General features: G+C 37.0%; 1 protein-coding gene across 4 annotated transcripts in view; it reads right to left on the bottom strand.

Moving 5' to 3' along the window:
- The window catches only part of mor (SWI/SNF- related protein mor), a 442,374-nt gene that overhangs the window by 378,980 nt on the left and 36,302 nt on the right, over positions 1 to 27,092 (bottom strand). For 3 of the 4 annotated variants that reach the window (XM_090398829.1, XM_090398811.1, XM_090398837.1), the window contains exon 3: positions 5,348 to 5,433. In XM_090398829.1, coding sequence (XP_090254955.1) covers positions 5,348 to 5,433 — 86 coding nt within the window. The remainder of the gene's footprint in view (positions 1 to 5,347; positions 5,434 to 27,092) is intronic. The other variant, XM_090398819.1, reaches the window with a different exon arrangement.

Raw genomic sequence — 27,092 nt, 5'->3', positions numbered from 1 at the left:
ACTTAATGCCTTCCTCCATTGGCTTCCAAAGGTTCTTAATCTTCGACCTTATTTTAAAGTCTGGGCACAGCGGCCGGTGTTGCTGCACCACTTGATCTGTTGGGATTACCTTACAATTTGTTACTGCCTTAAGATGTTTTCTTCTAGTCAAAATGTAGTCAATCTGTGAATTGTTGCCACTTCTAAATGTTATCAAATGTTCTTCCCTCTTACAGAAAAAGGAGTTGACAATTGCCAGATCAAACGCTACTGTGAAGTCCAAAATCCTCTCTCTCCATCCTGATTCATCATTCCCACTCTACGGGTGCCATGCCACCCTTTCACAGTCCCTATTCTGTCTCCCTGTGTCCATTCAAGTCTCCTCCGACAATCACCATCTCATTTTCTTCCAGTTCCCACATTTCTTCATCTAGCATGTTCCAGAATTCATCTTTCTCTTCTGCTGTACAGCCAACTTGTAGGGTGACCAGACGACCAGTTGTTCTTCTCCAAGACCCAGTTTCATTCGCATGATCCTGTCGTTCCTCCTATCCACTTCCAGTACTTCGCCCTTCATTCTGCCACACACCACAATTCTGACACCATTTCATCCCTTTTTATTTGCTCCAGAGTAGAACAATTTATACCAGTCTCCTAGTTCTTTCACCTTTCCCCTCCCTTCCACCTGGTCTCCTGCACGCATAAAATGTCCAGCTTCCTCTTCCTATCATGTCTGCCACCTCTCTTCCCCTTCCAGTCATGCTTCCAACATTCAATGTTCCCACTCGCAACATTCTCTTCACTTGCTGGGCTCGCTTCTTTAACCCCACCCGCCCTTGATGCGGTAGCCCTCGTCCACTTCTCGCAGCTGTAGGGTGATGTGGCTGCGCGTCACTTAACACCCTAGCCCTTGTATCACTTTCTTTTCGACTCATTTGATCATAGCTAGACCTGGCAGTAAAGTTTTTACGACTGGATGCCCTTCCTGACATCAACCCTCGCCATTTATCCGGGCTTGGAACCGGCACCTATTGGGGCTAACTTGCCCCTTCAGTGGCTGCATAAGGCGAAATGACATAGCAAGATAGGAAAGATTCACCCCTAGCCCTCGAATACTCTAATAGCATTTGGGGTAAGGAGCAAGAAGAGAAGAAAGAAGCAAAGAAAGAGGGGGGAGAGACCAGTCTACAGATAATATAACAGATGTATATTACATGAAGTAAGGCATGGTCCAGCATCAGGTCCCTCGGGTTTGCCATGCCCGTACTCACTAAAGTGAGCCCATGAGGAATCTTTGAAAATATAATATCCCTTATATTCTACCTCTAAGATCTCTCTCTCTCCATCAACCAAGTTGCATTTTTACCTATAATTTTTGGCCAATTCAAAGCTGACCAATGCAATAAAGCTCCTCATTCTTGTTCATACTTCTGGCATTAGTATGTACACAAGGTAGCCTTGTGAATCTCGTGTCTTATTTAGATTTGGGACCTGAGAAGCAGCATTCTATGATCTCATTCCCTCTCTCTTTCTCTCTTCTCCTCTCATCCTTGCACTCATCTGCTTACCTCAATGAAGCCTGTATACATGCTCGCCTACACCCCCCCCCCCAATGATTTTTTTTTCCTGATTTTACACATCTATTCTCTTACTGAACAAAACTTTCTCCAAACATCTAAGTCCAGTCATATAAGAGTGCTCCATCTGGTATATATAAGTGCTTTTGTCCATCAAATTCACTTCACACAAAAAGCTTTAGCCCATTCCTTCTACACAATCTATGCAGTGATTTATTTATAATCATGACCCTTCTTCTCGATACATTCTTTTCAAAGCTTGTCAAAAAACTTATTTCTCTCTCTCTCTTTTCTTCCAGTAACTCATTCATATATTCTTGAATTCCATACTCTTCACTTCTCAAATCATTCATCTCAGTCAAAATTATTAACTCTTAACTTTCTCTTTTTGAATGGAGTCACTTTTCATATCAGAAAAGCACAATTTCACATGTACATCCCTAATTGCGAAATCACCATACAATATTCTGTCTCCTTATTCTGTCATACTACTTTCAGAGACTGTATGGTAGAGTAAGCTTTTTGTTCATTAAATATCCTTACTTTCCATCTCACCTCTCCTTTCTTTTCTTGCTCTTCTCTGCTGTAATAAATAATGCTTGCCAGATGCAATACTCCAGACAACACATTGTAATGGCAAACTATTTCACTTGTTAGAAATGCTTCACTTTCTCCTCTTGTTTCTGCATTTGTCATTTATCATTCTTCTAACATGTTTTTGTCATTCATACTTCATTCAGTTTTGCTTATTTCTGTCCTCAATTCTTACTTCATTCTCTGTAACACCAGCATTTTCAAACCTTTTTTTCACATACATTCAGCATACCATTATTTTCCTTTTAACATGTACACTTCTGACACTCATTCACCATAACACTTCCATTTGTCACTTTTGACCTGCAAACCACTCACTTTTGATAGTCAATACTGTCTGCACACACACATTCCACCTCATAAAGTTCTATAACTGCATTCCATAAACAATGACATCTTCCATGCCATTATCCTGGTGTGTTTTGGTGCCATTAGCTGTACTATAAGAATATACGAAAATAAGATAATTAAAACTCACTGAATCAAATGAACACTGCACAATTAATTAAAACTATATAATTAAACTTGACAAAAATAAAGTACACAATATTGGTAATTTAAAACCAAATTACATTATTACTTCTTTTACAGAAATATATAATGCTCATCTTTTTCCATGAACCACATACTAGCCACAGAAAAAATAGTGCATGCTTGATATACATAATTTTTCAGTTCTTAGCTTTTTTTTTTATGTGACTTATTAAAGGTAGAGCATTGTTTTTAATCTTAAGTCAACATATGTAGCATACTTCTGGCAGATCTCCAATATTCTTTGTCTTTCTTCGTGAATCAATTATTTATATAAAAATATTTCTTTTTATCCTTCTCAACTTGACCATTTCAGTCTTATAGCAACTCTAATTTCCTGCTATTTTCAATTTGCAAGCCTGGCTGGCCAAGTGGTTAGCAGATCCACTCTCCAACCAACATATTGCAGATTCAAATTCTGCCACAGGCATGGATGTTTGCAAATGTCTTTAGATGAGAAATGAATTCCACTGCCTGATGTGAGACTATCTCACTTACTATAAGCATGCAGTGATCGGAAAGATTCATGTTTGGTCTCTAGAGCTTACTTTTCAAACTAGGTAAAAAATAAGTAAAATATACATACTCTCATGTTCATAGAAATGCATCACCTGCTATAACTATGTTTTTTGGTAATTAAATTTGAATGCCTATTGAAAAGGGATAATAACACAATTGTGACAAATAATGAAGAAGGTAATATTAACATTTTTATTTTTGATTAACATTTGGCTCTTTTTAGTACAATATGTGACATAATTAGGAAATTACAACAAACCTGACAGTTACAAATTCCAAATGGAGTGGATAGTGTTATTTTCAGAGGAAAAACAAATAGTGGTATCAAAATTTAGTTCAAATACACAGTTTTACTAACATTTAAAGCTAAAAATTCACTTTTTGCTGTTTAGTACTTCTTGGGTCCTCCTCCTCTTGCCTTTATTATAGCTTGGTGTCAGCAGGGCATTGACAAAATCAATTTCCTGATGGATGCAACTGCCAATTCATGGTTCCATATTGGATTATACTTTTATAATGGCTTCTTTGTTGCAGGTTAATAAGTAGCTCAGTGAACACTCAATTCAACAATTGCCGTGACCAGGAAACAGCCCAGAGTGTTTTGGGCTTCTTCTTGTGTATTTCAGCCTCCATTTCGTACCACAAATTCTCAACAGGGTTGAGATCCGAGCTGTTTCCTGGTCACACCAATTGTTGAATCGAGTGTTCACTGAGCCACTTATTAACCTGCAACAAAAATTAGAGCTTTTTTTAAGTACTAAACTAATTCGTATGGTACATTTTAGAGTTATAATAGCATTACTTACACTTTTTGCCCTATGGCAAGGGTCAGAGTAATCCTGAAAGATACAGTTTGTTTTTGTGGGATAGTGGTCTCTGAATAGTAGGTAGCAATTCATCTCGTAAAATTTTCTGGTACACTTGTGTATTCACTGAATGTTTGGTGAAATGCAAACGACCAACACCATGATACAACATGCAGCCCCAGATCATCTGACTAGCTGAGAATTTGACTGTTGACACCAGACAGTCAAAGTTGAATTTTAACCCTGATCATCTTCGAACAGGGGGAAAAATACAATCTTTGAACAGCACTCTGCAAATTAAACTTTTTCTCATCAGAAAAAAATTACTCTTTTCCATTGTTCAGGAATCCAGTTGCATACTCTTTGCGCCAATTTAACTGAGCAAATCTCATTTTTTTGGTTAATGAAGGCTTCTTTTTTAGGGCACCTGGCTATCAGTCCCTGTCGAATGAGTCTTCTTCTGACAGTTACAGAGCTTGCCACAATTCCTGTTTGTTCTTCTCAGTCCCTCAGTTCTCCAGATAACGCAGAGAAATTTTTGAGGCAGAGCTGCTTTAGAACTCAATCTTGACATGATGCAGAAAGTGGCTTTCTTCCTGTCTCCTTCCACCTTTCAGCAGATCTGGTTTCCTTCAATTTCAATACAGCCATACCACAGCAGATTGAATACAGGACAGTCATTTCATGAGAAGAATAGCCATCTCTATTCAAAGCTTGAATCACACTTTTCTGAAAGGTGTTAAATGCAAATAACTAGCCATAGCAATCTCAGTATGAAAATGCAAAAGTTAGCTCTTGCTGTCTACTTATAGCATAAAAAATTCTGATGCAATAGCAACTATGACATTATACAGAAACCAATGGGAATGATAGATGATGCAATACAACAAAATATCTAATGATAAACCAATGAAAATTATCATTTGACTACTAAAAACTATATTAATGTAAGGTGATGCAGTTTCTGTAAACATGAGAGACAGAGAGTGTGTGTTTACATAATATGTAATAAAATAAAAAAAAGAATAAAAAAGTAGAAAAAAAATTCTTATATATATAAAAAAACCCTTTGTAGATGAAAGCTATATAAAAATATATATAAATAAATCTGTTATCATGTTTTCTGCTACTAATCTATTATTTTAATATAACATTGAAGTTGTTCCTTGAAAATTGATATTTAACTTAATTTATCTTGCTGATATTTTTCCATTTTAACGTTGTCCAATAAAGCTTTCATAAGTAAATATTTTAAATTACTTTTAAAATCAGGCCATATTAAAAAGTGCTGCATAACAGTAAAGAACCACACAACACAGACTTAAAACAGAACTATCTTACCACCCTTGTTCACTTTTGAACTTGTAAACAGCAGCAAGTATATGGCATAGTGAACCTCCTGGTCTGAAGTCTAAAAAACACCTCATCTGTTAAGATGAACAAACACATTATAACATGAAAATAAAGGTTATATTTAATAAAGAATAGCACTAATATACTATTATATATAAAAAAATACATTATAAATTGCAAACTAATTTGGACAGATGGAATTAGTCACTAAATCATATTAAAAAAGAAGATATTAAGAAGTAACTTAACACTGTTAGTAGACGTTTAATAGAGAAGGCATCTTAGATAATATAATATTTTAAATAAGGGCTTCACACATGTAAGAGAACTAAACAGAATTTATTACTCCTATATATTTCACTCAATATGTCATGAGCTTCATTCAGGAAGAGGGCATAGGAATTGGCTATAACATTTATTTATAAACACAAAAAGGAGTCATACAGCATGCATATATACTATCACATCTCGGTGGTAGCTAAACAAGCAGGAAGAAACACTCGTAGAGTTCCAGAGAAGTAGGCATAGTTGTATAATTATAAATAAATAAGTGATGTGGGCAAATATCAGAATGGGTAAACTGAACAATGAGACTTATACGCGCCTATAGTCCCACAGAAGGTTCTACTAAGGTAGAAGGGGAGGAGTTTTTTTTTAAGCTTTAGAGAAAAGCAACTGACATGATCAAAAATGAAACGTTGGTCCTTTGGGAATCTAAACAGCAGAGTTGTCACACATACAACAATATTTTGGAAAAATTGGAAGAAAACAGCAAAGCTAATAATAATGGCATATACCTGTTGGATTTCTGCTCAGGACATGGACTGGTTATTATTACCACAATGTTTCAACATAAAAATGTGCACAAATTCATATAGAGAGAAGAGACAAGGTATAAGAAAAGTCTCATTGACTATGTTATTGTTGATAGGCATTTTTTTCTCCCTGATGCAGGACACTACATGATTTGAAATTGGAAGTGATCACCATTCAGTCTTGAGCAGAATATAATTGAATTTCATATTGAAAAAAAAAAAAGGACGTAAGAAAGTTTTAAAACAAATAAACGTTGAGCAGCTCCTCAGATGTGAACTGTAGATTAAATACACAAACATTATTCAAGAAAAAATGAGAGTTTCAGAAGAACAGGAACCAAACCTTGGAGATTCAGTGGCAAGCCATTGAAGAAACCATTAATTCAGCCAAAGAGGCATGTAGTGAGGTTGTCTGCAAGGATAGAAAAATTAGAACTCCAAGAATTCAAAAACACGGGTAAAGAGACAGTGAAGAAAAAGAAGAAAGCATATCAAAAGTCCTGGCAAATAAGTCATCTTGTGCTCTTAGAGAATACAGAGACAAATGTGAGAAAGCTAAATACTTTGTAAAACTAGCTAAACAAAAGTCATGAGAAGAAAATAAATATCAGGAAAGTGGCAAAATAATATGGAGGTTATTGAAGAAGCTCAGAAATGGAAGAAAGAGTACTCTAAAAGGAATTAGAGATGATAAAGGTGACATGAAAACTGGAGAAAAAGATATCCTTGATGTATGGAGTAATTGAATTTCTCCATATTTAAAGAAATTTAATTTCTACAATTTCTTCAAAAAATTGCTAAATGAAACAAGTAGTGGCACAGTGGTAAAAAACACTGACCAAGAATGCAATCAGGAATACATATCCATACTTAAAGTAGAAAAGGCCATCAAAAGCTTGAAATGAAATGTGGAAAGGCAGCTGGAGTAGATGATATTCGACCAGAAATGCTCAAGTACGGAGGTATAAGTCTTGTAATGGCTGCACTGCATTGTTCAGAAGGTGTGGACAGATGGATGAAGTCCAGGTGATTGGAGTAGAGGTATTTCTCTACTGAGTGTTCCTGGTAAGATTTATGCAAGTATAGTTGAGAAACAGTTGAGAAGGACTGCGGAAGAGAAGCTTGGTGAAGAACAAGCTAGATTCAGACCAAACAGAGGCTGTCAGGATCAGATTTTCACTTTACGACAAATAGTTGAGAAATCATGGGAATATAACAAAGATCTGTATTTAAGTTTTGTAGATCTGGAAAAAGCATTTGACAAGGTGCCAAGAGAGAAGCTATTCAAAACACTACAGTTGTATGGTGTCAGTGAGGCATTATATCAAGCAATTCTTTATTTGAGTCTTAAGTCAAAAGTTAGAATTGAAGGAAGTACAGGAAGATGGTTTAATGTTAAATCTAATGTCAGACAAAGGATGTGCATTATCCCCCCTAAAATAATGGTTTCTTCAATGTTACTCATTATCTGTATGGATCACATTATGAAGGAAAGTGCTATTAAACCTTATATCAAAATTGGAGATGTTAAGGTCAGTTCTTTGCTTTATGCAGACAATGTTATACTTCTAAATAAATCCGCTACAAGTCTGCAAGATTCCCTGACTAAACTGAATAACTGTTATGATAGATATGGTATGAAGGTCAGCAATAATAAGACAAAGACAATGAAAATAGGCAGAAGCAATGAAAATATCAACTGCATTGTGAATGGAGAACCTATAGAACAAGTAAAACACAAGCACGATTTTTTAATGAAGATGGTAAATTAAATATGGAAATAGACAACAGAATCAACAAAGCTGGTATGGTAGGAAGTCAATTGAATAAATTTATATGGAATAAGAGAGAAATTAGTCCAAACACTAAATTAGCTGTATACAAGAGAGTGTTCAAACCAAAATTTGGGAGCTGTGTTAGAAATGAACAGATGGCATCATGCAATATCATATTAAAAATGATTATATTAGGAAAGAACTTGCCATTGTTGGCAGGCTAATTGCAGGTGGTATAGTCACTTAAACAGAATGGGAGAGGAAAGATTAGCAAAACAAGTTTTCTCTGCCAGGTTCGCAGGAAAAAGACCCAGAGGAAGACCAAGATATAGGTGGATTGATACAGTAAAAAGTGCTTTAGACGATAGAAATATAAGATTTAATAATGTTGGAGTCTTGACAGGTAAGATTGATTTGAAGGAAAATTGTAGATAGGAAGTTTTTCATGTAGTACTATCATATCTTGTATACGTCTTGAGAGTGCATGTCAGGAAATTGATGGTGATAATAAATAAATAAATAAAATTAACATTAACAGTGATCACTTCCCAAAATTTACAGATAGATACAATCTCTTTAATTAAGATTAGGATTCTGGTAGTGTAGAGCTTCACGCAATTCAAGAAATAGTTGATCAAATTTGAATTAACTTTAGCACAACATCTTGGTTTGGTTTCAGGGAACTCTGTGCCTAGTGTTATGGCATGAGAAGCAAAGAGCAAACCCTCTGATTCCAGAAATCTTATATAATCTTGATATTCTTGAATTCTAATTGTAGCAGAATGGCAAATCTGTCCAAAATAACAAAGATGACAAGTACAGGGTATTTGATAAACACAAGGCAAGGATAGGTGGTAAGAAAGATGACAACTTCCAGGCTGGTTTGAAGGTGGCATACAGATTATATGTACAAAGAGTTCTTGCTATTTGTTTAACGTCCCTTTAAGGTAGGGTACACAGATCCTCTTTTCATCATGTTGCAGTATCGGAGAGGGATGATAATTATCAATTATTTTCAGTATCGTGGTTTTGCTGTATTCATTAAGTAACAAGGTTTTATTTGATACTTGATTCTTCTAATAGACGAGATTCAGAAGAACAAATTGTGCATGGGCAGTGCACAAGGTTTTTGATAATACCTATTTTTTTGTGAAGGATGAATGGATATATCTGTCTGTAAAACCAGAAGAGTTATGATGTATTACAGTATCCAGAAAGGTAAGGCTGTTCACATTCAATAGTAGTGAACTTAATGGAATACTTAGAGAATCGAATTTAACACTATTACTCCTAGACCTTATATTTCGTCATGTTTTGTGGATGATATCTTTAAAATCCAGTCTCACTCCAAAACAGAACTACTTCAACCCCAACTCAACATCACCAGATTTAAAGATCGGTACTATCAACATAAGAAGCCTGAAAGGCAAAGAAATGGAGCTAGCTGAGGAATTAGATAAGTACCAGATCGACATAATAGGGGTGACTGAAACAAAAAAGACAAAAACTGGTGAGATCTTTCTGAGCAATAAATACAAGATGTTATATTCAGGCAATGACAACCAAGAAAAAGAAGGAGTAGACATAGTATTCAACACAAAATACGAGGCTAATTTTCTTGAATGGCAGTCAGTCTCAAGTAGAGTAATGTGGGCAAATATGAGAATGTGGAACTGGACAATGAGACTTATTTGTGCCTATGGTCCCACAGAAGGTTCTACTAAGGTAGAAGTGGAGAAATTTTTTGAGGCTTTAGAAAAAGCAACTGACACAATAAAAAAAGGAAAAGTTGGTCCTTGTTGGGGATCTAAACAGCTGAGTAGGAAATGATTGTGAGACATACAAAAATATTTTGGAAAAATTTGGAGAAAAGAGCAAAGCTAATAATAATGGCAAATACCAGATGGATTTCTGCTCAGGACATGGACTGGTTATTACTAACACCATGTTCCAACATAAAAATGTGCACAAATTCACATGGAGAGAAGAGGCAAGGAATAAGAAAAGTCTCATTGACTATGTTATTGTTGATAGTGATGTTTTCTCCCTGGTGGAGGACACCAGAGTGTACAGAGCATTTGAAATTGGAAGTGATCACTATTTAGTCATGAGCAGGATAAAATTGAATTTCATATTGAAAAGAATAACATGTAAGAAAGTTTTAAAGCAAATAAAAGTTGAGCAGCTCTCAGATGTGAACTGTAGACAAAAATACAAAAAGATTATTGAAGAAAAAATGAAAGAATTTATGAACAGGAATCAAACCTTGGAGATTCAGTGGCAAACTCTGAAGAAAACATTGACTGATTCTGCAAGAGAGGCATGTGGTGAGGTTGTCTGCAAGGATAAAAAAAATCAAAACTCCCTGGTGGACATAGGAAGTTAAAGAGGCAGTGAAGGAAAAGAAGAAAGCATATCAAAAGTTCCTGTCAAATAAGTCAACTTGTGCTCTTAGAGAATACAGAGACAAATGCAAGAATGCTAAACACTGTGTAAAACTAGCTAAACAAAAGTCATGGGAGGACTTTGGCAAGAATATAGAAAATAAATATCAAGAAGGTGGCAAAATATTCTGGAGGTTGTTGAAGAAACTTAAGAATGGAGGAAAGAGTGCTGTAAAAGGAGTTAGAGATGATAAAGGTGACATGAAAACAGGAGAAAAAGATATCCTTGAAGTATGGAGTAATTACTTTGGAAAACTGCTAAATGAAACAAGCAGTGATGACAGCACAGTGGAAAAAAACACTGACCAGGCATGCGGTCAGGAATACATATCCATACTTGAAGTAGAAAAAGCCATCAAAGGCTTGAAATGTGGAAAGGCAGCAGGAGTAGATGATATTCGACCAGAAATGCTGAAGTATGGTGGTGGTATAAGAGTCTTACAGTGGCTGTACTGCATAGTTCAAAAAGCCTGGAGAGAGGGACGAATTCCCAATGATTGGAGTAGAGATCTCATAGTACCCATATATAAAAAGGGAAATAAAACTGAATGTGAGAATTACAGAGGTATTTCCCTACTGAGTGTTCCTGGCAAGATCTATGCAAGTATACTTGAGAAACGGTTGAGAAGAATTGTGGAAGAAAAGCTTGGTGAAGAACAAGTTGGATTCAGGCCAAATAGAGGCTGTCTGGATCAGATCTTCACTTTACAACAAATAGTCGAGAAAGCATGGGAATATAACAGAGATCTGTATTTAAGTTTTGTCGATTTGGAAAAGGAATATGACAAGGTGCCAAGAGAGAAGCTATTCAATACGCTACAGTTATATGGTGTCAATGGGGCATTATAGCAAGCAATACTTAGTCTTTATTTGAGTTGTAAGTCAGCAGTTAGAATGAAGGAAGTACAGGAAGATGGTTTAATGTTAAATCTGGTGTGAGACAAGGATGTACATTATCCCCTCTGTTATTCATTATCTATATGGATCACATTATGAAGGAATGTGGTATTAAACCTGATATCAAAATTGGAGATGTTAATGTCAGCTCTTTGCTTTATGCGGATGATGTTATACTTCTAAATAAATCCGCTACAAGTCTGCAAGATTCTCTGACTAAATTGAATAGCTGTTGTAATAGATATGATATGAAGGTCAGCAATAAAAAGACAAAGACAATGAAAATAGGCAGAATCATTGAAAATGTCAACTGTGTTGTGAATGGAGAACCTGTGGAACAAGTAAAACATTTCAGCTACTTAGGCATGATTTTTACTGAAGATGGTAAATTAAATATAGAAATAGACAACAGAATCAGCAAAGCTGGTATGGTAGGAAGTCAATTGAATAAATTCATATGGAATAAGAGAGAAATTAGTCCAAACACTAAATTAGCTGTATACAAGACAGTGTTCAAACCAGTTTTATCTTATGGATCTGAGAGCTGGGTCAGAAGTAAAACACTTGACCAAAGACTGGAGACCGCAGATATGAGAGTCCTGAGAAAGATTATAGGCGTGAACAGATGACATCAATGGCAATATCATATTAAAAATGAGGATATTAGGAAAGAACTTGACATTGTCAACATCCAGTAATGCATTAGCAGAGCTAATCTCAGGTGGTATGGTCACTTAAACAGAATGGGCGAAAGATTAGCAAAACAAGTGTTCTCTGCCAGGTTGGCAGCAAAACGACCCAGAGGAAGACCAAGATATAGGTGGATTGATACGGTACAAAGTGCCTTAGACGATAGAAATATAAGATCTCATAATGTTGGTGTCTTGACAAGTAACAGACTGATTTGGAGGAAAATTGTAGATAGGAAGTTAGTAATGATGTAATTTTTTTTTCATGTAGTACTATCATATCCTGTACACACCTTGAGGGTACATGGCAGGAATTTGATGATGATGAATTAACTCACAAGAAGTTCACTATTGTGTGTAAGTCAAATAACAATCTTCCTCTTTTTAGATACTCCAATACATCTTAACTCTGCTGGAAATATTGAATTTTCTGTTTACTGGTAGACCAAGATCTAGGTAAACTGATGAGATTAAAAAGGTTTTAGAGGATTGAATTATAGGATGTGACAATACTGCAGTTCTGACAGATAAACTAATTGGAGGAAAAATGACAACAGGAAGTTTGTAATAATTTAAACTTTTCACATAGCACTAACAAAGTATCCTGCAGACCCCATGATATTACATCAGAAATTTGATGGTGATGACAGAAGCAATAACAATCTGTGTATGAAACATTTTTTTCATGTTAACTTTTTTTTACAGTACTGATTTCACAACACCAGAGAGAAACAAAATGCAATTCATTAAGTTGCTGATATTCCACTGTTTCAAAGCACAAAAACAAAGACTTACAATCAAGCAAGAAGGCTAATTTTACATTTCCTCTATTTACAAACATTTCAAAATCAACAGCAAAAAATCAAAAACGTAAAGCAAAACAAAAGCATAAATGCAGAATGTTCGCAATTGTCTTTTGTTTTATAAATCTGCCTCAACAGAAATTTTTTGTAAGTAAACTTTACCTTTTTGTTTAAGTACTATATTACAGTATTGTATGGTGTCAATGTGTGGTAGAGCAATGGTGACAGAGACAATGCTGTAGGGCAATTTGAATTTGTGGGATTTTGTGCAGTGCAGTATGTGTGTGGAATATAATTGTGAAAATTAAAGGATATGTGGAAGTAAATTGAAACTGAAGAGAGAGTGTGAAAAACTGCAGAAGAGCAGAAAGAAATTAGCAGGGTTGAAAAGAGAAGGAAGCAGGTGGTACGAAGTAATAATAAAGACTGAGCAAACAATCAAGAAAAACAAGTTCAGGAGAAAATTATATACAGAGACTCAATGATCGGGGGGGGGGGGACTTAATGAAAGTGTTACAAAATCGTGTTTCCCTGGAGCAAAAATTCACAATATTAGTCACACCATCCAGATGCAAAAAGGTAAGTGGAAATAAATTGTCTTAGTTGGTACAAATGATTTCAGAGGCCAGAAGTACTCTATGAGCATGGATGTAAGAGTTGTTAAAAGAGGCAAAAACTGAAGAGTGAGAAGGTGAAGATTGTAAGTCTCCTACCATGCCATGATAGAGGTGAAATGAGGAGGGCGACACTAGCTAATGAGTCTATACTTAGGTTGTGCAGAAGGAATGCTGTAGGAATTGTGGATCTGTGGTATGTGTTTAACGGAAAGAAGGATTTGTACGATGCTGATGGACTGCATCTAAATGGTTTTGGTGTCAGATGTCTGGAGAAAACATGCTCAGTGAACAAAGCTAAAGCACAAATTCAGGAAAACTTAAGCAATTAGGTGGAAGCAGGCGAGTTTCTGTGAAGGCATCTAAATGCCAAGGTTGTGTTAAAATGACGAAGTGCAGAATCTAGTCTCTCAAGTGAAAATATTGAATAGGGTAGTCAATTCAGGAAGTAAAGGTGGTGGGGGACTAAAGGGATGCTGCAATTTCTATATACTAATGCCAGAAGTATCAGGAACAAGAGAGAGGAGTTTTTGGCATTGATTAGTGCAATCTCGCCAAAAGTTATAGGCATGAGGAAGACTTGGCTAACAGCAGATGATGTAGTTACAGGAACAGAACGTGAAGAGTTTAGTATTTTCAGGGAAGATAAGATCAGGGGGGAGAGGTACTGTTTATAACAGTGGATGAACTGCAGCCAAAAATAATAGGAGATATATACAAGGATGGCTGTTCATTTGAAGTCTGGTGTGAGATTAAGGCCAGTAAGACAAAATAAACAGTTGGTTGTTGATATAAGCCAGGGAGTTACACAGATGATCTGGAAGACATGTACTAATTTGCTGATGCATTAGATTTGCTTATAATAATCACTTGACTCGATAGTCAAGTGATTATTATGAGGGACTTCAACTATGGAGATATAGACTGGGAGGAAGAAATATCACAGCAGGAAGGAAATAGAATTTATATCCCTACTAAGAGATAATTACATGAAGCATAATGTGGTGGAGGAGACAAGGGGGGGTGTGAGAGTATTGAACCTAGTCACAAGATCAGAAGAGCTATCCATAACCAAGTGACCACATTGCCTCCAATTAGCATCAGTGACTATGCGGTCTTGACTTGGGAGATTGTACAATAACATGAGGAATATTCTGTCAAGATGGGGTATATGTAAATATAAGGCAGATGATTATGACAAACTTAGGAAGAATCTCAAATCTGTTCATGGCATAAAACACTGCACAGTAAGGCTGTTAGTAATGATGGGAGATAGTTAAGGTCGTCCAGAGGAAGCAATATTAAATTGCTTCCTCTGGACGACCTCCTTACCCCAGGTATAGTATACCTAGGGTAAGGAGGATGGATGAGTAATATCATTAAGCACAAGCTGCAGAAGAAAATGCTGTGGAGGGTAGGTATATAAAGAGAAAGGCGATCAGCAAACTCAGGGAAGAAAGGTAAAATCAGATTATGAGAAGAATCTAGCCAAGTAGGCAAAAAAAATCCCAAACAGTTCTTTCGTTATGTGAAAAGTAACAGGAAGAATGACAATGGAAGATTAACCTTAATGAGTAATTATGGTCACGAGGTGACAGAAGCAGAAAAAATAGTTGAGTTATTGAGTGACCACTTTGCAAGTGTATATCATCCTAGTGAGGTTACTGTTTTAACATATATGACAGACACTAATGCAGGAACAGAGGATGAATAGGAGGTTCTTAGGATATTGCAGAATCTCAATGTAAATACAGTTTTGGGATATCAGCTTGGGTTTTGCAAGAATGTGAAAGGGAACTGCCAATGCTTCTGACTAAGCTGTTTAATTTAAGTCTCAGCTCTGGTAGATTTCCAAGAGAGTGGAAAGAGGGCAAAATAATTCCCTTGCAGAAGGGAGGTTCTAAGACTGCAGGAGCAAATTATACACCAAGCAGTATCTCAAGCATTGTGGTAAAAGTACTGGAAAAATTGGTCATATTTTTATTCACTCAAGAATGGGTGAATAAAAATAGCAAGAAGCCACAGTAAGAAGGTGTTGGATTGACTGACTGGCTTCAAGTTGGAAAAGGAGTTAGACAAGGATGTTTACTTTCTCCACACTTGTTTAGTATATATGCAGAGGACATCATGCGTGAAGCATTGGATGAGCTCAGGACAGGAATTACGATAGGAGGTAGATTGATCAGTAATCTGAGGTACGCTGATGATACAGTACTCCTCTGTAATAACATGGAAGAACTAGGACTAATTCTTGACAAAGTTAACAAGATCAGTAATAACAGAGGACTTCAACTCAATTCTAGCAAGACAAAGATCATGGTTTTCAAAGGAAAAACAAACAGAGAAGCTCTTGAGAAACAAGTGTATCTTAATGGGGAAAGAATTGAGGAAGTCAGCAAGTTTGAGTACCTGGGATCCATTATTAATGTGAAGAATTGCTGTTCAGAAGATGTCAGAAAAAGGTTAGGAATGGCTAAAACAACAATCAGAGACCTGTCTAAAATCTGGAAGGATGGATCTATCTCCATGGGAACAAAGTTGAGGATTTTAGATGCAGTTGTTTTTCCAACAGCAACTTATGGATGCGAGACTTGGAACCTAAAGAAGTCAGATAAGAAACGGATATCTGCTTTTGAGCTGTGGTGTTACAGAAGGCTGTTGAGGATATCATATACTGAAAGGCATACAAATGAATGGGTGTTAGAAAAGATTAGTAGAACTTTAAGGCTCCTTAAGGATATTGACAGAAGAAAGTTAAAATATTTTGGACACATAGAAAGGATGGAAGGAGGGCTTCTCAGAACAGTAATAGAAGGTAAAGTTCCTGGAAAAAGAGGCAGGGGTAGACCATCAATGAGATGGATGGATGGATGGATGGCGTGTGTGGAGTGACTGATCTTCAGAGAGTTGAGGCTGTTAGAAAAGCAAACAACAGGACTACATGGCGAGGCCTGGTGTGGAACATCATCGAGCATCGGAGTGACCATAAGGCATCTGTAGATGCCCAGTGAACGTAGAGAGAGAGAGAGAGAGAGAGAGAGAGAGAAGAATGGGTGAATAAAAATATGATACTATATGAAGGGCAACATGGCTTTCTGAACGGTCAGTCATGCTTTAGTAATTTACTGTCTTTTTATAATAGAGTAACAGCAGAGGAGTTGGATAAAGAAATGGCTACACGATAATTCTGTTGGATTTTGAAAGTTTATTTTTTCACTTGGTTAGAGTATAATAAAATTAGTTTAATCCTTTATCCAAGTGTGAGCAAACAAAGTTTGCGCCTGAAGTATCTTCAGGACTAGGGTAAAGTGATACGACACCAGGGCAACTCGTTGCAAAGGTGGAGAAAGCTACCAACACTCCTAACTCAGTATCTCCTATAATGCAAAACACATCTCCTTGCAGATATGTCTAATGTTATGCATTAAAGGAAGGGCCACTACCCAGACTAGTTTCGACCTTTATTGAGGTCTCTTCAGTGGGAGCCAGGCCCTAGTGGAAATACCAGGCAGAAGCATTAGCAGGTCATCTCTACCTATAGGAGTTGCCAAATGGTGTGCCACCCTTTTTTAATAAATTACTCTGGATTTAGAGAAAGATGTTGAAAGTTTATTTTTTCACTTGGTTAGAGTATAATAAAATTAGTTTAATCCTTTATCCAAGTGTGAGCAAACAAAGTTTGCGCCTGAAGTATCTTCAGGACTAGGGTAAAGTGATACAACACCAGGGCAACTCGTTGCAAAGGTGGAGAAAGCTACCAACACTCCTAACTCAGTATCTCCTATAATGCAAAACACATCACCTTGCAGATATGTCTAATGTTATGCATTAAAGGAAGGGCCACTACCCAGACTAGTTTCGACCTTTATTGAGGTCTCTTCAGTGGGAGCCAAGCCCTAGTGGAAATACCAGGCAGAAGCATTAGCAGGTCATCTCTACCTATAGGAGTTGCCAAATGGTGTGCCACCCTTTTTTAATAAATTACTCTGGATTTAGAGAAAGATGTTGAAAGTTTATTTTTTCTGCCTGGTATTTCCACTAGGGCCTGGCTCCCACTGAAGAGACCTCAATAAAGGTCGAAACTAGTCTGGGTAGTGGCCCTTCCTTTAATGCATAACATTAGACATATCTGCAAGATGTGCTTTGCATTATAGGAGATACTGAGTTAGGAGTGTTGGTAGCTTTCTCCACCTTTGCAACGAGTTGCCCTGGTGTTGTATCACTTTACCCTAGTCCTGAAGATACTTCAGGCGCAAACTTTGTTTGCTCACACTTGGATAAAGGATTAAACTAATTTTATTATACTCTAACCAAGTGAAAAAATAAACTTTCAACATCTTTCTCTAAATCCAGAGTAATTTATTAAAAAAGGGTGGCACACCATTTGGCAACTCCTATAGGTAGAGATGACCTGCTAATGCTTCTGCCTGGTATTTCCACTAGGGCCTGGCTCCCACTGAAGAGACCTCAATAAAGGTCGAAACTAGTCTGGGTAGTGGCCCTTCCTTTAATGCATAACATTAGACATATCTGCAAGGAGATGTGTTTTGCATTATAGGAGATACTGAGTTAGGAGAGTTGGTAGCTTTCTCCACCTTTGCAACGAGTTGCCCTCTGTTGGATTTTGCAAACACTTTTGACAGAATAGCACATGAACTCTGTTACACAAATTAGAACAAATAGGGATGGATATGACACTGGTTAAGTGGATAAGAGGGTAGCTGCTGGACAGATATCGAACAGTGGTATATGGAAGGGCAGAATCGAGGCGAAAACAGGTGACTAATAGTGTACTGCAAGTTCAATGTTGGGATCATTGCTGTTTAATTTGTACATAAATGATATAGGAAAAACCTGAAAGGATGAAAGGAAATATTCAGTTGTTTGCTGATGATGAAAAATTAGGTAGGGTAATAGTTATCAAGGCAATGTGGAGAGCTTGCAGGTTGATTTAAATAGGCTGTCAATATGGGCAAAAGATAACGGATCTAAGTTTAATGTCGAGAAAATGTAAAGCTATGCATTTTGGGATAAAAAGCTATAAGCTGTGTATCACATTGATGGCACTGTACTCTAGGAAATAGATGAAGCTAGAGATTTAGAGTGATAGTAGAGAAAGTTAAAAATTATAGAACATATTGCTAAGGGTAGCCCATAAGATTACGTGGATATTGAGAAATAGCCACCTAATTGAGTGTGTGTGGATTGCAGAAGTTGGTTGACAGGGAAAAAAAGAGAGAATATGATAGAAACATTTAAGTTGCTTAAAGGGTTTTACAGGATTAATGCAGGGGAAATGTTTCAGCACTTAGCTAGAGAGGCCAGAAACAAGGGATCACATGTGGAAGTTGAATAAAGATGTGTGTGTGTGTGTGTGTGGTTAGTAGAGGTGTGAGGAATAGTTTTTCTGATTGGAGAGTTGTGAACGAGTGAAATGGGTTGCCAGTCAGTTGTGAGTGCTTTATCTATTAATGGGTTCAAGGAGAGGTATGACATTGTGTAGATAGATTGGGTCTCCTGCGATGAGTCTTCAGATTTCATGGAGATGCCAGTACAACAACAAAGCTGTGGATAGAGATCACAAAAGATTTGCAATTACATTTTGATTTACCATGAACCATGTTGTAAGGACTGCTAAAAAAGAAAGTCAAAGTTTTATTGATATTAGTATTTAAACAATAAATTTAAAATATGACATCTAAATGTAGAGCTGATTCAACATCTTCCTTAGCTTTAAAAAAAAACCACTTACTGAGGAAAAAATGGATATGATTCGAATCATGTGAGAGTTCATTCTGATGTACATAAAGCATTAAAATTAATGCCCTCTACAGTTTCAACAACAGCAACCAATGCAGAGAAGGTGAAGCATTCACGTACAGGAATTGTTAATGCAAAATATGAAAAAATTATTAGTGCTGTGGCCTGACAATATGAATCAAAACAACATTCCTCTAACCCAGTGTTTCCCAATGTGAAACATACGCTCCACGGGGGGGATTTGAATATTTTGGGGACAATTAGAAAACGATGTTGTATTCATCATCTCATCACTGATATAGTCAAAAAATTACCATTGTTGGCGATAAATCATCGATGCTGCAACTCTGACTTTCCATGAAAAAAAGGTGGCAACACTAGTAGAGAAGTCAACATAAACACTTGGCTAAATAAGTGTGAGGTAACTGATGCTGCTGCTGTAGTTATTGCAGATCACCTGAGCAAAATGACCTGTGATTTAAATAACAGATTTTCTGATTTAAAAGAAATTGATTTTCCATCTTGGATAACTCAGCCAATGCTAGTGGACTTAACTGCTATGGCCATGCAGTATCAAGAACGATCAGAAATGCAAAATGATGAGTCTATAAGAACTTTATTCAACATAAAAGGAACAATGGCATAGCTTTGTGACAAGACAGAAAAGAAATACTCAAATTAAACTAGTTTTGCAAGAAAATTTACTGTTGCACTTCCTGTCATCATATTTAGTTGAATGTGGCTTTAGTGCTGTAAATGACTTATTACTGAAAAAAGAAATAGTCTGGATATCACAAACCGTGAGAATTTGAGATTGAAATTGACTAAATTAGTAGCTCAAATAAAAACTCTTTGCAGCAGATATCAAGCTAAAGGATCACATTAACTTGGATTTTATTTTCACGAGTTGAGTTTGATTAATGTTTTATAATATACAAAGTGTAATATAAAATTTATATTCATTGAAGAAAGTCAAAAAACGGTTTTACCTATGTTCCTTTATTACTTGAAGTACCTATTTATATTATACTTTTTCAAAACTTGGTTGTCTATTATGCTAGAGGGGGCATCAAAATCTTTGAGGTGGGGCATGATCCAAAAAAAAGGTTGAGAACTAGGGCTCTAACTCAAGCAGTAATCATGGACAAGGCAAAGTTATTGTTTAATGAAATAAAGAAGCTGGTTCAAATGATTCATTTGTGGAAGTCATTCATACTGAAGGAACTAATCTTATTTAAATACATTAGAATTTTACCTTAATTTATGAACAATTCACTTTACAAACAGTGGGCGGGGAACCTTACCCCTTCGTAAAGTGAGGTCTTCCTGTAATTGTGATGGACAAAAGACCTAAAAAATTGTGTCATGGAACCCTCTAGGACTGGATATAAGATTATCAACAGTTGATGACTGTCTCCCAAATTATGGGTAACTTAACACATCCATAATTTTTCAGATTTGGAGAGCTTCTGATAATTGATAATTAAAAAAAAAAAAAATAAATAAAAATTTTAAAAAATCTGACTTGTAACAGCTTCTACATAGCACTACATAGCACCATTAGAACGACTGTGGCATTACTCTTATCCGCTCTGGTGATGACGATACTTTTTTCTTTCCATAATTTCAGGAGAGCTGTGCATTGGGCATATGATAAATTACTTTTTGGAGGCGAAGAATGAGCAAGGATGTTGGCTACGTCATCACCAGAGCGGATAAGGGTAATGTCACAGTCGTTCTTAATACCAGTGAATACAATCGCAAAATGAATATTATTCTCCGCGATCGTGCTAACTACATCCCGCTAGAACACGACCCCACAAAAACACAAGTTAAAAAATTAAAAATCTTACTTAAAAAAGTATCTTCCTGGCCCCCCCGACATCACGAAAAAACTTAAACCTTTCCACTCCCCCCCCCCCCACGAATTTACGGCTTACCAAAAATCCACAAACCCAATTCCCCACTCAGACCTATAGTAAATGCCACCAATGCACCTTGCTACAGACTGTCTAAACAGCTGGCCAACTCTCTGACCCCCCCTCACTGGAAGGTCCACTTCCTATATAAAAAACTCGACCCACTTTAAAGCCCTCATAGAAAATTTAACCTTGAATAAAGCAGACATACTGGTAAGCTTTGATATCTCCTCTTTGTTTACTAATATTCCCTTAATTGACACCTTATCTCTCTTACAAAAAGTTTTCCCTTCTGACATCTTAGATCTCTTTTCCTTTGCCATTAACTCTGGGTATTTTTCTTGGAAGAACAAAATCTACAAGCAGATAGAGGGAACCACCATGGGTTCCCCCCTCTCTCCCCCCCTTGCTAATTTCTATATGGAAGATTTTGAAAAACGAGCCATAGACTCAGCCTCACTCAAACCTTCTATCTGGCTAAGATATGTAGATGATGTGTTCTCTATTTGGCCTCATGGCCCAGACACATTAGACTCCTTCCTCAGTCATCTCAATAGCCTACATCCAAGAATCCAGTTTACTATGGAAAAGGAAAAGAACAATTGTTTACCCTTCCTAGACACCTTAGTCACATGCCTGCCTAATGATACACTTGCCTTCACTGTATACAGAAAACCCACACACACACACACACAGGCAGATACATTCACAAACTCTCACACCACCACCCCTCTCAACAATATGGCATTATTAAAATTCTTACCAAGAGAGCCCACAATCTTTGTTCCAGTGGAACCGCCCTCACTACTGAGCTTAACTACATACACAACACTTTCCTCTCCAATGGCTACAGCGATCACAGTATCAAAAAAATAATCAGTTCCTCTCCCATCCCCGGTCCTTCTCGTCAACAAGAATTTAAAAATGCCATCACCATACCCTACATTCGTGGCACATCCGAAAAAATAGCCAAGATTCTAAAAAAGTACAACCTCCACACAGCATTAAGCCCCACCGCAAACTTGCTACCCTTATCTGTTGTACGAAAGATCAGCTCCCTCCTCTCTCTCTCTCTCTGCCTGGAGTTTACAAAGTACCCTGTTCCTGTAAACTAGCGTACTTTGGACAGACAGGCAGATCAGCATCCATCCACCTAGAGGAACACGTCTTGCATCTGTAAACACAACTATGGTCGTTCAGGCTTGGCTGACCATGTCTTGGACACCACCCACAGAGTATCATGGAAGAAAACCACCATGCGCCATCACAGCAAATTCAAGAAAGAGAGACTATTCTTGGAAGCAGCAGCTCTTAGAAATCAACCAAATCTTAATAAATACGGTTGCATTAAGCTTCCAAATATTTGGGAAACACTCATCACCAGAGATCCTACTTTATATTCCAGGCCACCTACAACTGCCCTTAGAGGGCACTCCACTTAGATAGGACTTTAGTGTCACCCATGTGGTTGGGCTTAGTATTGTATGATATTTGTGTTATGTTACATTAGTTATTTTTGTAATCCCCGTAGATGTCCTAGTGAATAGGACGAAATATACGAAGTATTAAATTCTTTTTAATCCTTTCTGAGTGTTGTAAAAAATCCATTAAACCTCCAACATTAAGGGTAATCCTCTGTGTTAAAGGATTAAAAATAATATTTCATTCTTCCGATATTTGATCTCATCACTGAGATATTGTCAGTGAGTACAATATGAGACTTGTGACACACACACACACACACACAAAACTAAGTGAAACACGTGGACAAAATTCCTAACTAGGTGATGCACCCTCTTTGGGCAGATGTCAGCAGCCTAGGATGTAAATTGGGATATCAAAGTATTAGTGTCCATATTTTGGGAAGTTTAGTGCAACCAAGGGTCAAAGCTGTATAACTGAGAGGAGACCTCCACATAGCCTTTAAAGGAATGCGGAGAACCGACCAGGGCTTCTGACCTAATGTCCAATCCTCACCTTCTCGTGGTGCACCCTGTTGGGTATCTACCTGGATACTGAACAAACGAGGATGGGCTGGCAATTTGGGATTTAGCCGACCAAATTGTATTCTTATTGGTTAAACCAAAATAAAAAAATGATGGTACAACATGACAAAATTTCATGCCGGCTGGGGTGTTGCCCGGTTAAACAAGGCACCCGTTGTTTTCGCCAGGGAACCAGAGCGAACAGCGAAAAGTCAGCTACTGGAACAAAAACAAACCATAACTAAACATCACCAGAGTTAAAGATCGGTACTATCAACGTAAGAAGCCTGAATGGCAAAGAAATTGAGCTAGCTGAGGAATTAGATAAGTACCAGATCGACATAATAGGGGTGACTGAAACAAAAAAGACAAAAACTGGTGAGATCTTTCTGAGCAATAAATACAAAATGTTATATTCAGGCAATGACAATCAAGGAAAAGAAGGAGTAGCCATAGTATTCAACACAAAATACGAGGCTAATCTTCTTGAATGGCAGTCAGTCTCAAGTAGAGTAATGTGGGCAAATATGAGAATGGGGAACAGGACAATGAGACTTATTTGTGCCTATGGTCCCACAGAAGGTACTACTAAGGTAGAAGTGGAGGAATTTTTTGAGGCTTTAGAAAAAGCAACTGACACAATGAAAAAGGAAAAGTTGGTCCTTGTTGGGGATCTAAATAGCAGAGTAGGAAATGATTGTGAGACATACAAAAATATTTTGGGAAAATTTGGAGAAAAGAGCAAAGCTAATAATAATGGCAAATATCTGTTGGATTTCTGCTCAGGACATGGACTGGTTATTACTAACACCAAGTTCCAACATAAAAATGTGCACAAATTCACATGGAGAGAAGAGGCTAGGAATAAGAAAAGTCTCATTGACTATGTTATCGTTGATAGTGATATTTTCTCCCTGGTGCAGGACACCAGAGTGTACAGAGGATTTGAAATTGGAAGTGATCACTATTTAGTCTTGAGCAGGATAAAATTGAATTTCATATTGAAAAGAATAACATATAAGAAAGTTTTAAAGCGAATAAAAGTTGAGCAGCTCTCAGATGTGAACTGTAGACTAAAATACAGAAAGATTATTGAAAAGAAAATGAAAGAGTTTGAGAACAGGAATCAAACCTTGGAGATTCAGTGGCAAACTCTGAAGAAAACATTGATTGATTCTGCCAGAGAGGCATGTGGTGAGGTTGTATGCAAGGATAAAAAAATCAGAACTCCCTGGTGGACACAGGAAGTTAAAGAGGCAGTGAAGGAAAAGAAGAAAGCATATCAAAAGTTCCTGGCAAATAAGTCAACTTTTACTCTTACAGAATACAGAGACAAATGTAAGAAAGCTAAACAGTGTGTAAAACTAGCTAAACAAAAGTCATGGGAGGACTTTGGCAAGAATATAGAAAATAAATATCAAGAAGGTGGCAAAATATTCTGGAGGTTGTTGAAGAAGCTTAGGAATGGAGGAAAGAGTGCTGTAAAAGGAATTAGAGATGATAAAGGTGACATGAAAACAGGAGAAAAAGATATCCTTGAAGTATGGAGTAATTACTTTGAAAAACTGCTAAATGAAACAAGCAGTGATGACAGCACAGTGATAAAAAACACTGACCAGGCATGCAGTCAGGAATACATATCCATACTTGAAGTAGAAAAAGCCATCAAAGGCTTGAAATGTGGAAAGGCAGCAGGAGTAGATGATATTCGACCAGAAATGCTGAAGTATGGTGGTGGTATAAGAGTCTTACAGTGGCTGCACTGCATAGTTCAGAAAGCCTGGACAGAAGGACGAATTCCCGATGATTGGAGTAGAGCTCTCATAGTACCCATATATATAAAAAAAAGGGAAATAAAACTGAATGTGAGAATTACAGAGGTATTTCCCTACTGAGTGTTCCTGGCAAGATCTATGCAAGTATACTTGAGAAACGGTTGAGAAGAATTGTGGAAGAAAAGCTTGGTGAAGAACAAGCTGGATTCAGGCCAAATAGAGGCTGTCAGGTTCAGATTTTCACTTTACAACAAATAGTCGAGAAAGCATGGGAATATAACAAAGATCTGTATTTAAGTTTTGTCGATTTGGAAAAGGCATATGACAAGGTGCCAAGAGAGAAGCTATTCAATACGCTGCAGTTATATGGTGTCAATGGGGCATTATATCAAGCAATACTTAGTCTTTATTTGAGTTGTAAGTCAGCAGTTAGAATTGAAGGAAGTACAGGAAGATGGTTTAATGTTAAATCTGGTGTGAGACAAGGATGTACATTATCCCCTCTGTTATTCATTATCTATACGGATCACATTATGAAGGAATGTGGTATTAAACCTGATATCAAAATTGGAGATGTTAATGTCAGCTCTTTGCTTTATGCGGATGATGTTATACTTCTAAATAAATCCGCAACAAGTCTGCAAGATTCTCTGACTAAATTGAATAGCTGTTGTAATAGATATGGTATGAAGGTCAGCAATAAAAAGACAAAGACAATGAAAATAGGCAGAATCATTGAAAATGTCAACTGTGTTGTGAATGGAGAACCTGTGGAACAAGTAAAACATTTCAGCTACTTAGGCATGATTTTTACTGAAGATGGTAAATTAAATATAGAAATAGACAACAGAATCAACAAAGCTGGTATGGTGGGAAGTCAATTGAATAAATTCATATGGAATAAGAAAGAAATTAGTCGGAACACTAAATTAGCTGTATATACAAGACAGTGTTCAAACCAGTTTTAACTTATGGATCTGAGAGCTGGGTCAGAAGTAAAACACTTGACCAAAGACTGGAGACCGCAGATATGAGAGTCCTGAGAAAGATTAGAGGCGTGAACAGATGGCATCAATGGCAATATCATATTAAAAATGAGGATATTAGGAAAGAACTTGATATTGTCAGCATCCAGGAATGCGTTAGCAGAGCTAATCTCAGGTGGTATGGTCACTTAAATAGAATGGGAGAGGAAAGATTAGCAAAACAAGTGTTCTCTGCCAGGTTGGCAGGAAAACGACCCAGAGGAAGACCAAGATATAGGTGGATTGATATGGTACAAAGTGCCTTAGACGATAGAAATATAAGATCTGATAATGTTGGAGTCTTGACAAGTAACAGACTGATTTTGAGGAAAATTGTAGATAGGAAGTTAGTAATGATGTAATTTTTTCATGTAGTACTGTCATATCCTGTACACCCCTTGAAGGTACATGGCAGGAATTTGATGATGATGATGATGATGACATTTATTCAAATTAGGCTGATTTCTGAGAGCAGCTAGAGATTCTAAAAACAGTCTTTCTTTTCTAAATTTATTGCAATGGAACATGGTAATCTTTTTCCAACTGATTCCATTAGCTATATCCAAAGCATGGTCTGCAAGGCTTGATTAACCATAGCTACTCCATTAAGCCTCTAACATGAATATACTAAGGATGGACAAATCTGAGATTAGTGTTCAGAGTTACAGAAGCTAGGAGTGTTCTGAACAAAAGAAGACACTAAGTTTTTGGAAACTGAGAGGGCAATGGATGATGGGTTTATAACAAGAAAGGCCAAGCTCAAGAAGAGAAATCTGTTCTTGAATAAAGATATGGATATTATCAAAGGCAATGGAAATGGAGTAAGATCTTCTCATGAGAAATAAGACATGACTGTGATGTGGTAGCATGTCCAAGGTTATCCTTACCGTACTGGAAGATGAGAGATTACTGTTTAAGGAAGTGAGTATGAATGATCTGAAGTTTGAATCATTGAGCAGTGTAAAGTTTACTGAATGAAATAGAAGAATTGAGTGTGCTGTCATCAACAAACTATAGACGGTATTTGTACTCAGCATAGGAAAAAGATTGCAGGCAAGCACACTCTTGGGGGATACCCTGGTACTAAAGAGTATCCCCAATGAGCAAAAAAAAAAGCTTGTGACCCAAGCACTAAGATGGACCATAAGACAGTAGCTTGGTAAGAAGGCCTCCATGAACTCTATCAAATGTCCTCAAAATGTCAGGAGCAGGCACATGAGTTCTGTGACAAG

This window comes from Typopeltis vanoorti, chromosome 1 (genome assembly GCF_054136105.1).
Source record: "Typopeltis vanoorti isolate ZY-2024b chromosome 1, IOZ_Tvanoo_1.0, whole genome shotgun sequence".
Lineage (NCBI taxonomy): Eukaryota > Metazoa > Arthropoda > Arachnida > Uropygi > Thelyphonidae > Typopeltis > Typopeltis vanoorti.
Note: the sequence above shows the minus strand (reverse complement) of the source record. Positions and strands in the feature narration are given on the sequence as shown.